Source organism: Pterocles gutturalis, unplaced genomic scaffold (assembly GCF_000699245.1).
Source record: "Pterocles gutturalis isolate BGI_N339 unplaced genomic scaffold, ASM69924v1 scaffold1031, whole genome shotgun sequence".
Lineage (NCBI taxonomy): Eukaryota > Metazoa > Chordata > Aves > Pterocliformes > Pteroclidae > Pterocles > Pterocles gutturalis.
In genome coordinates this window covers 66,421-77,054 of record NW_010102687.1, presented here as the reverse complement: position 1 = coordinate 77,054, position 10,634 = coordinate 66,421, and the positions used below count along the sequence as shown (strand labels likewise).

General features: G+C 43.0%; 1 protein-coding gene across 1 annotated transcript in view; it reads left to right on the top strand.

The window, feature by feature from the left end:
- The first annotated feature begins 1,108 nt into the window (after positions 1 to 1,108).
- ASB9 (ankyrin repeat and SOCS box containing 9) overlaps positions 1,109 to 10,634 on the top strand; it is a 15,286-nt gene continuing 5,760 nt past the window's right edge. Inside the window, exons 1-4 of the mRNA XM_010086365.1 lie at positions 1,109 to 1,202; positions 8,295 to 8,374; positions 9,501 to 9,608; positions 10,578 to 10,633. Of these exons, the coding sequence (XP_010084667.1) occupies positions 1,109 to 1,202; positions 8,295 to 8,374; positions 9,501 to 9,608; positions 10,578 to 10,633 (338 nt within the window). The remainder of the gene's footprint in view (positions 1,203 to 8,294; positions 8,375 to 9,500; positions 9,609 to 10,577; position 10,634) is intronic.

The window sequence follows — 10,634 nt, the reverse complement described above, 5'->3', positions numbered from 1 at the left end:
GTGTTGCTTTAGTAGACAAATTGAAAAAAAAAACAACCTTAATTTTTATTTACATGGTTTAGACTTTTGCATGGAAGTTCTGCCTACTTGTACTTCTACACAAATGAGCAAATATTCAGTGTCAGAAAAGGATTTTGTGCTTGTAAACCATACAAATTTGGGAAACAAAAAAGTGCAAATGGAAATGTTCCGTGAGAACAAAACTTTTGCAGACAGACCCAGATAAACAAGGCAGAGGTCTTCCTGAAAAAACGTTGCTATTTGTTTGCTGGTAGTTTGAGATGTTTGTTTTAGACTGAGAAATTGCTTAAAAACAAAAGGGCACTGCTCAGATACAAAACCCCTGGTGTGACTGTGACTTGGTGACATTGGTTGAACCCGGGGGGGGGCGGAAGCAAACGAACCCACGCAGTGCTGCGATTTCCACGCCGTGGAGACAACACAGGGCCTCCAGCGGGACGCGCAGCTCCCCAGACATGTGGTTTCAATATCCACAGGGTATGCGGCGACCACTGCTGTGCAGCAGGCAGTGGGCTCTCCCATTTCTTGCATACCGTCAGGGCTTGGCAGATAAGAGGGGTGGTTTTGCACAGTGTCCAGCACCCAGGGAGGTGCGCTGCAAAGTTGCCTGCAAACAACTTGCTTTGGCACGGTGCAGATCCGTGCGCGCTCGTATCTCTGTGGGTTTTCTTTGCAAATCCCCTGCAGGCAGAGTTTGCTCAACTAGTTGAACTGGCTCTTTCTGTCTTGTTTTTTTGGCAAACTAAGAATTTCCTTCCTGATAAAAACCGACGGTGGGAGCCCCGATTGGGTGCCGCGTTGGAGAGGATGTGACATCAGGCACATCTTTCGCTTCGCCGGATTGCTGGCTGCCTCCCAGGGCAGCTAGGGAGCTGTTTCGTTAGATTGGAACCCAGGTACTCGAGTTTCTGCACAAAGAGCAGCCAGCAACACATCCCAGTTTGCTGCAAGGTCTGTTTGACTTGTGCGCACAGAGTCTGCTTAACAGATCACTCCCACTGCCAGGGGCTCGCCGGGGATGATGGAATTTGAACTCTCGAGACCGACCACAAAGTGAAAAAGCAGAAATTGGACAGACGGGGCTGAGATGGATGATGAGGGAACAAATCAAAACACCAGCAAATCACAAGGAGCTGGAGGCCATGTGTCGGCAACATCTCTATCAAACCCACTGATGATGGGTAAGTAACACTCCTGCCTCGCCACGAGCCTTCACCTCTCCCAGCAGCAACAAAGGGCAGGGTCAGGCTGCAGTGGCATGCTCATCCTGATGTCCTGCTACCAGGGCAGGTCTACAGTCAGTCCCACACAACGTTCCTGTGCTCTTGCACTTCAGGAAGGACTTTAATAAGCTGTTATTATTTTATATTGAATTTTTGGTTGTTTTTTTGCTGTATCACAGAAAAGAGTGTCTGATTCTGTACTGCAGTTTGTACAAGCAGAAACAAATGCAGCAGTTGAACCACAGCAAGCTTAAAAAGAAGTTGTAATGTGCCATGTTTGACTTAGATTAGTGCCAGCTGGAAGCTCGGCATTGGCTCAGTTCCCCCTTTCTTTTTCTTTCTTTTCCTTCCCTTCCTCCTTCCTTTCATCCTGTCTTTTTTCTTTTTCTCTTTTTCTTTTTCTTTTTATTTTCTTTTTCCTTTTCTCTTTCTCTTTCTCTTTCTCTTTCTCTTTCTCTTTCTCTTTCTCTTTCTCTTTCTCTTTCTCTTTCTCTCTCTTTTCTTCTTTTCTTTTTCTTTTTTTCTTTCTTTTTTTTTTTTTTCTTTTCCTTTTTCTTTTATCTTTCAGATGAGCAGATCTAACTGTTTGCTGCCCAGGCTGAGCCATCAGCCCTATAGGGTTCTTCTGCAATGCCCAGGGCATTGCGATCAGCTGTGACCAATGCTGTTGAGGTCACTGGTTATTCATACAAATGGCTTCACTCTGCTCATTGCTCTGTTATCTGACCCAGAGCCATTGAAAACATGACATGGTGACAAAAGACAAGTAATTTAACTTCACATAACAGTTTAGCTAGACATGTTCACTGCAGCTTTGTTTTCTGATAAGCTACTCCTTCAGCTCATGGTGAGAGCAGAGGGAATAAGCTAAATTAAGATAACATGACTTTACACTGTTGTCCCTCCTTTCCTGGGCTGTTCAGGACACTTCCATTCACACCGAATAGAAAAATAAGACCCTAAAACCACAATGCAAAGATGATTAGTACATCTGCTATGTTGCCTGGCTCTCCTCACGCATGTCATGTGTGTGCATCCCAAGGGAGGGAAGGGATGCCAATGTTATTAACAGTATGAACCAAACCAGGTCCGCACTGGAGATGAGCTCCAGCAAAATGGAGGCTGTAAGGAGGGGAGCCCACAGACTGCACTGCTGGACACAAATCATTCAGTTCTTTGAAAATTGGAGTTCAGTCCATTCCTCTTGTGCCTGCATGCACCTTAGCAATGAGCTTTGCTGGTGACTTACAGAAGGAATGTATTTGTCTCTGGCTTCATGTATCACAAACTTTAGGGGAAAGACTTGGAATATGAAAAATAGCATTTGGAATCCTGTTATATACAATGCCATAGGCATATATATATGCAATTATGTATGCAAGAGCATACCTCTGCTGAAAGGATTTCAAAACGCCTTGCAAGCTGCACCGTGCATGACCACTGCAGAAGGAAACCAGCCTGGGGACAGCCACAGAGTGTACAACACCCTCCACGTGGTCAGAGGCTGGAAAAGGTGCTTTCAGCCATCACCACAAAAAACAAGCACTCTTCTAGAAAGGTCTTGTGAATGCTCTGTTGTCCACGGGGAGCAGTCAGGGTTTCCATGTTTGTGCGGTTATTGCTATAAGGCTCCCTCTATATACACCACCCTGTCAGCATTCATGTGTCCAAGTGATGACAGTGCAATCAAATATGACCAGAGGTTTAACGTAACCTCTGAGCTGCTGGGATTGTCAGTAGTGAATGGGGAGCTTGGTGACCCAATGCCACTGAAAGCCAGTGGGGTTTTGGATGTCTGGATGCTGAAGCTATTGAGGCTTGACAGCTTGCCTGTTGACTAAGGTGTGGGTAAACTTCAAATTTGGATAAACTGTCTCATTCCTCTGTGAAAGAGCAGTTGTACGTATTTTTGGCAAACAGAAATCCTTGTTCCTGGGGTAGTACATACAGTGAACACAGCTGTGTCACCCACATACACCGGCCTTGCTCCTTCACAGGCAGCTCTGGTGGGCAAAATGTTTTGAGGACTTTCCCAAGAGTCACTATTTCAGAATTTTAAAAGTCCATGGCCTGTTAGCACTGGCATTTGCTTAGGCTTTAATCAAAAGTTTGTGTATGGTGTAAATATTGATCATTTATGTTACTGACGATGTGCCTCCTGTGCTGTGCAGAAGGAGGGAGTGAGACCCCAACATTCACTGCAGCCTCCTTTCTCCTCCAGGAGAGAAACATGAGTTGCAGCCTGGAGCAGGCAGAAAATAGAAAATTTGTGTTGGGCTAGAGGGTGATGCCCTCGGTGCAGGAACTGGGGAAATCTGCCTTCCCCTACAGGGAGGTTGCCTGCCTGGCTTTGCTTCAGGTGGAGGTGTTTGATGTAGATGGAGCTAGGGCAGGAAAGATGGCAGCTTGTCACCATGCTGTTCATGGCAGCAGATTTGGAAGTCCACCATGGCAATTAGGCATCAGATAGGCCTTTAAACCCCCTCTTCCCAATGTATCCAAGGCTGGTGTGAAGCTACTGTGGACTTATACTTCCATTTAGTATAAAAACCTCCATTCCTCTCTGTACAGAATTCCCAGCTGGATTATGACGTGTTGGCACATACCTCTTTTTATTTTCCACTGACATTTATTTTTGATGCTTGTTTAGTCAATCTTTTAACTTGTTGTTAAGACTTGGCAAAATTGCAGGCTAATGGCCAGTCCATAGATGACTATGGTCTGGTCTGGTTCTTTTTAGAGTCTTAGTAGAAACCTCCCTTTTCTCAAGCAAGCACCGAATGGATAAATTCTACACATGGATATGATGGCGTGACCACGCACCTCCTTCTTTGTCACCAAAATGCTGACACAATGATATAACAACTTGGTAGTTTGCACAAAGCCCCGCCTGTATTTGTGTGGCCAAAAAAAGATCAAGCTGCAGCTCAGAAAACCTGTTCCTCAATCTAGATTTTTAGAATTACTATAAACATTCTTCCCTTGCAACTCATGCTTATTGGTCAATGGCATTAATTTATAAATGGGAAAATCAAAAGCCTTTTTACAGAGCCTAGAAACACAACCAATGGTAACACAGGCAGGATCAGCAAGAACAACAGCATGGTTGGATAAGCATCATTTGACACACATAATTTAAAGCAAACTATTTTAGTCAATTTAATAATACTGTGCTTTAATAATTGTAGCATAGTTTGGCTATCCTCGTGAGACCAGAATCACAGCTTCTGGAAATGGCTGGCAATCTGCTAAAGCTAGAGTGTGTTGAGTGTGTTTGTAAACTTACTTGAACTACATGTTTGCTGTGGGACAACACATACTAATAACAAAGAATACAATTTTCTTTAAAAACTGTTTGGCGTACATTACCCAGATTTACTGAGTTTATTCCTCTGTTCATTTAATGTACTCAATACAGCTCATAGAGCTGTATTGGGGTTCTAAATTTAGCATTCTAATTTAGAGGCTTCTGCCAAATATGACTTGCATCTGAGTTGATGAATCTTTCTGTGACTGTGAAATTTGAGTTGCTTCTCAATTTCTCATTTTTTTTTTCCCCTTTGACTTTCATAGTAAAAGTAATAAAAGACTGGAAAAGATCACTTAACTCATGGTTTCTCATCTTGTTAGCTATTTCTATACTGCTAAATAAAAGAAATTGGGACCATTTCTGCCTTTGAGACCAAATCATGCAAAGTGACTTGCTTTCACGTCTTCACCTGCTTAAAGCTCAGTGCTGAATTATCCTCCTGGTTTTCTTTACTTGGCAGTGCAGATTTACCTACCAAGTCTGCACAGTCTCTGACAGTGTCTCGTTGTCACAGGCAGTGGCAGAATAGATGTCAGGTTTCAAAATGTCCACCAAACACCTAGGCTGTAGACCATGGTCAACAGATAACGAAACATCTTCCCAATTCCCTGTCAACAAACTTATGATCTGAAGGAAGAGATCCGAACTCACAGCTATAACAAATACATGCCAAGGGCAGGAGAAAGCATCAAGCTTTTTCTCTGAGGAGAGTCCAGGAAGGAGACTCTGCCCTGTGCTTGGAGAAGGCACAGCCCTGGGGCTGATGGTCCCTCCCAGCCTGCTCTCCAAGACATCTCTCCTTCAGAATGCAAAGCTGATTGATAGTAATTTTAACTGCACCTATGAGTAAGATATACTGACCAGGTAACAGAAGCTCCAGCCACCAGCTCTGCATCTTGTCTCTAGTCATGGTCAGCCTCCAGTGGACACAAAATAAACCTCCTCTCTGGCCCAAGGGGCACCCAGTGATAGTTTAGAACAAGTAAATATAAACCTAGCATAAACCAACGAATGATCTAGTATTTTATACAAGCCCTCCCCCTTTCCCTGCCCCTAACTAGACAGACAGGGGAATGAGGAGAAATGGTGAAAATCACGAATCAAGTGCTTGTCCAGTCATCCCTTGCAAGACACACGTTCCTAAGAGCCTTGTTCCACAAGCTCATTCCCCTTCAGGCTTCAAACCCACCCTGAGGTTATTTCCAGGGTGTCACTGGGATTGTCCTGTGAACCAGAAGCATGCTGGAGTAGTGTTAGGGAAGGATTCTCACAAGAGGTGAAGTCTTGATTATTCTGATAGATTTTTTTTTTCTTTTAATTACTTCATTCAAATAAGAACTATCACAGGGACCAGTTGGGTTCCCTCTTGTGATGTGTGTGTGACTATTACCAATTTGACTAGTTGCTTGCTACAGAGACACACATTTTTTGATGTCTAAGAATGGAAACACTAAAATTTACCCCAGTTTAGTACATCAATGAGCCATTGTTCAGAAATGGTAAGATGTAATATTTGCAAAAGTGTGCTATGCAGATAAGCATTGTGATGAACATCAAGTGGTTAAAAATGGTGTATTGTATGAAATATCCTTTTGCCTATATGAGCAACTCTAGACAGATATATTGCACAGTCATATGAGTCTTGCAAGAATAACTACAAATCTATAGCAGAACTCCTGTGGCCACTATGCTGACAAAACTCACACCCCCCCCCTCCCCCCCTAACATACTTATGCAGGCAAAGACCTTTTGTGTGTGATAAACAACACATTTCAGATACCACCATCTTCAGGTCACAATACATTTAGTTCAGAATTTTTAAATAACAAAATAATTGTAAGTCTTACTATACTAGATCTTATCTTGTTTAAATTTGGTGTCTTTTACTGAGCATGCATGAAGGTGAGAGAGCAAATGCCCAACAGGCTGGGAGATGGCTCACACAGTTGGTTATCACCCTGTTTTAGCACGCCATGACATAGCCAAGAAGGGGCAGGACATTGGCTGTGAGGCTTCAGTTCTCCCATACATGTTCATCTGCGGATCTTGCACAAGCACTGACATTATCAGCTGATCTCTAAAACTTATTTTAAAGAATTATGGTGGCTTATTAGGTTTTGTTGCTGAAGGAGGACTTCTCACTGTTAAGCATCCTATTCCACGCACGTGATCTAGTATAGTCCCCGAAAACCTCAGCAACTCCTCCAGTCGGTCATTGGGGTTTTCTGTGTAGTTAGTAGAAGGAGAGTGGGACACCTCCAGAGAGCAGCAACATGTGTTTCCAAAAGAAGCTGGGTGACATGCCCTCTGGAAAGGCTTCTCTTCCTTCCCAGGGGGAACCTGGACCATTGATGTAGACCAGATGCTGGGTTTTGAGGCAATGAATACAGAGGGAAGTAAATGTCTCCCAGAGGAATTATTGCTGTCAGCTGGGTCTGAGATGCAAAATCTGTAATACTGAAGATCCTTTTCTATTAATATTTGTGTGGTCCTCAGCAGTAAGCTAGTTTGTTTCACTATAGTAAAATAAAGAACAGATACAGCAGCTAGAGAAGGGAAACATAAAGGTTGTTAGCAGTAAATATTTCCTCAGACCTTTATGTTACACAGCATAATTGAGGAAAGATATGCATGTCTTGTAAAATGCATCAAATAATGCTTGTGCCTGGCAAAAAGATCTTTCAGAAAAGCACTCTACATGGCTTGACAGGTTTGGTACCAAATTTAACCCTAAGGATTCCCTCCCATACCTCCTTGATGCAGCTGGAGCTATGCTGACTCATTTCCAGTAATTATTTTTGGCATGCGGTATTTTTCTGAACATCAGGCTTTATAGACCAAGGTTACTTGGGAACACCAGTTCAAACTCAGTTTCTGACACAGACCTTTTGTGCCTCTGCAGTCATCTGTCAAGGTAACTTGAAGTCAACCTTTCACATAAGACCTTATAAGAGCAAATATGAATCTGTTTGCTTTATATGGCCACTTAGAGTATCAGTGCATTTATCACAGTAGTGGGAACAGTTTCTCTACAACCTGCTTCACCACACGCAAGCTGGGCCTGTGTCCTCTCTGCCGTGCAGTGTGCATCCTGTCTCGTCCCATCCTCTCGGCTGTCACTACAAGCTGAGGCAGACCCTTCCTTTGAGCTTCCCTCTGTACATCCTGTACCTCACTTTGTGGTTTCAACAGCACAGAGAATACAGGTATTACGTGAAATGCACCACTGCACAGGCTGACACCGAACACTGAAAACTGAGAGGCAAAATCAATGGGGAACACAACTTACCTCCTTGTACTTTGTACCTTCTCTCGTTAGGTATTGCTGACTCAAGCCCATCTCTGAGCAGGGGTAAATGACTGAGCAGCTGTGACCTCTTCAAAATGTAGTTCTTCTGAGCTAATTGGTAAAGTATAAAGAGCTTGTGAAAACAAGAGCACTGGAAATAATTTAAAGTGAAGGACAAGCTCAGTCAGAGCAAAGTCATGTTCTGCAGATCCCTCTCTTGTCTTCTGAAGGGCAGCGCAGCTGCTTAGTGCCAACACAGGATGAGTTAAAAACACACCCAGAGAGAAGCCATCCTCTTGTCTCCCTCCTGGAAGCTGCTCTAAGGAAAGCTTGGCAGCTCAAATAATAAAGTAGAAGACAGGTTTGCTGGGGTCATGCAGTTAGCAAAATACGCTGATGAAACAGCCCACGGAGCTGCTAGCCTTTTTCTTGCTTTTTTTTCTTTATACAGACTTTGTTTCAGACTGGTCTCCTTTACACGATGCCTCTATCCATGGGCGTCTGCTTACTCTGAAGACACTCATCAAACAGGTATCCCTCTGCTGGGTTGATATGATTGCTGCTGGGTTTGTTCAGTTGTTGAATGCAGTCTGTGCTTCACTGTGAAACCTCCAGGGTGAGAAAATCATGTTGACCGGAATGCAGTGGAATACAGATTTTATTTTTTTTCTACAAGTGGTTCCTTGCCTAGCGTGAGCTCTGTGCACTAAGCTGATGACGCACTGAAATACCCTGGGTCACACTTTAATTCTGGTGCAGGTAATGGGACCCTGGTCTCTGGGATCTCTGGGCAGCTGGGGGATTCCTTCTTCAGCTCTTGCTCCTGTGAGCCTTTGATGCCCTGGATGGGTGGCAGCTCTGGACTCAGGCAAGGCTCCAGTTGAGCTTTCAGTTCAGCTACCCACACGTCTGTTTCTGAAGTGCCTGAGGGTATCTCGGGCCCCTGATCCCACTGTAGAAGGGCACAGCTGTGGAGAGGCGATTTCTGAGGAGCCGATGGAAAGGGAAGGGTTATTGGAAAGCTGGAGACTCTTCCAGATTAACCTTCTGGAGCACCAAGATTGCTAGAAAAAAAAATAGATCCTGTAGAATCAAACCAATGGTTTCTAATGTAGGGGCTGGCTTTCCTTGCTCTGGCCAAAGACTAGAAAATGCCTCAAAAGCATTTCAGGATTCGATCCAGTCAAACAACTGCAGACTCATCAAGCAGGAGGTCAGAACGCTTGAGAGATGACTTAAAAGGGTGGCAATCACAACCCTGACAAGAACTCTAATAGCAATTTTGTCTTTTTTTTCTTTTTTTTAAATTTCAGAGTTTGTTATTCATGATACAGTAGAAGCAAAATTATGCTGAGCTTCTTAAAGGATGTCTGTATTGTCCCATCAGACAGTCCACTGCCTACAGGTTTCTGTGCCGATTAGCAGTCTGTAGAAGGCATGACCTCTGGTACGCTGTGCCAGTATGTGCTCCAGCAAAAGCATCACACCCTCTTTCTCTGCTTACCTACTGAGATGAGCAACTCCAGGCAGCTGAGGAAGGTGTGGTTACATAAAGCTTTGGGGGTCAGAACAGAAAGGGTTGGGTTGGGATTTTTTTTGTGTTTGTATGAGGGTTTTTGGTAGTTGGGTGTACTGATATTTTCTGTTAATTCATCAGGGGAGTGATGTGAATCTTGTTACAGCAGACCACGTGTCTCCTCTCCATGAAGCCTGTCTAGGGGGTCATGCTGCTTGTGCCAGTGTCCTATTAAAACATGGTGCTCGGGTGAGTGCGTGATGGACAGACCATTGTCTCCAGTGTTAGTATGTTGTGCTATCACATGTTAATGCTAGGTGACGTACTATTTCATGACAGTGTGTCTGTGATTTACACTCTGTACTTAGCTCAGCTTAAAGTACATATGTGATAAAATGCACTTCTTAGTAAAACAATTCAAAAAGCACAGATATAAATTATTGTTCTTTAGACAAAGGTGTAATGTTCTCGTCATTTACTCAAAAAATAAAGGGAAGTTCCTCTTGCAGAGGGTTTATAATCCTGCAACAGTTAAGGGTGCATTTTATTTTCTGCGCACACTAATCCTGTTGGTGTCAATATGCAGAGTCTTAAGTAAAGGTGTAGGACTGTTAGGATCAACTGACAATAAAATGGGAGGAAAATGGAAAAAACATGCAAGTACGAGGAAGAAACGGGTGTGTCTGCTGGCCTCTACTTTTTGAGCTAATATTGAAATTATAGTGAATAAGAAAACTAGCTCATTATACATTTATTAATTTTGCTCATTATACATTTATTAACTTTCAGGGTTTTTGTGGGTTTTTTTTTTTGGTTTTTTTGTTTTTTTTTTTTTTTTTTTAAGAATGGGCTGCACACTTTCAGCTAAAAATGGACCATTTCAGGACAGGGCAACGGGCAGGTGTTTTTCACCTGAGATAACTGAAAAATGGCCACACATTTAACTCAGTAACTTGGTAACTCCCAAGAGACCCCGGAGCGACACTGGTTAGACATTCATTTGCAGGAGAAGAGACTTGGAGACAATTTTTAAAAATATTTTTTTAATTATATTTTTAATAAAAACTTGTAATCCTTAGAAGCAGTAAGCAGTTTTTGCAAGGAATTAAATAAAAATAATTGAGAACCGTATTTTCTATTGTGAAACTGGATAATTTTAATCTATTTTGAAATCCTGAGAAACAAACAAAAAGCCTGATTGTGTTTTTTTCTTCCCAGGTGAATGGAGTTACTGTTGACTGGCACACTCCATTGTTCAGTGCTTGTGTCAGCGGC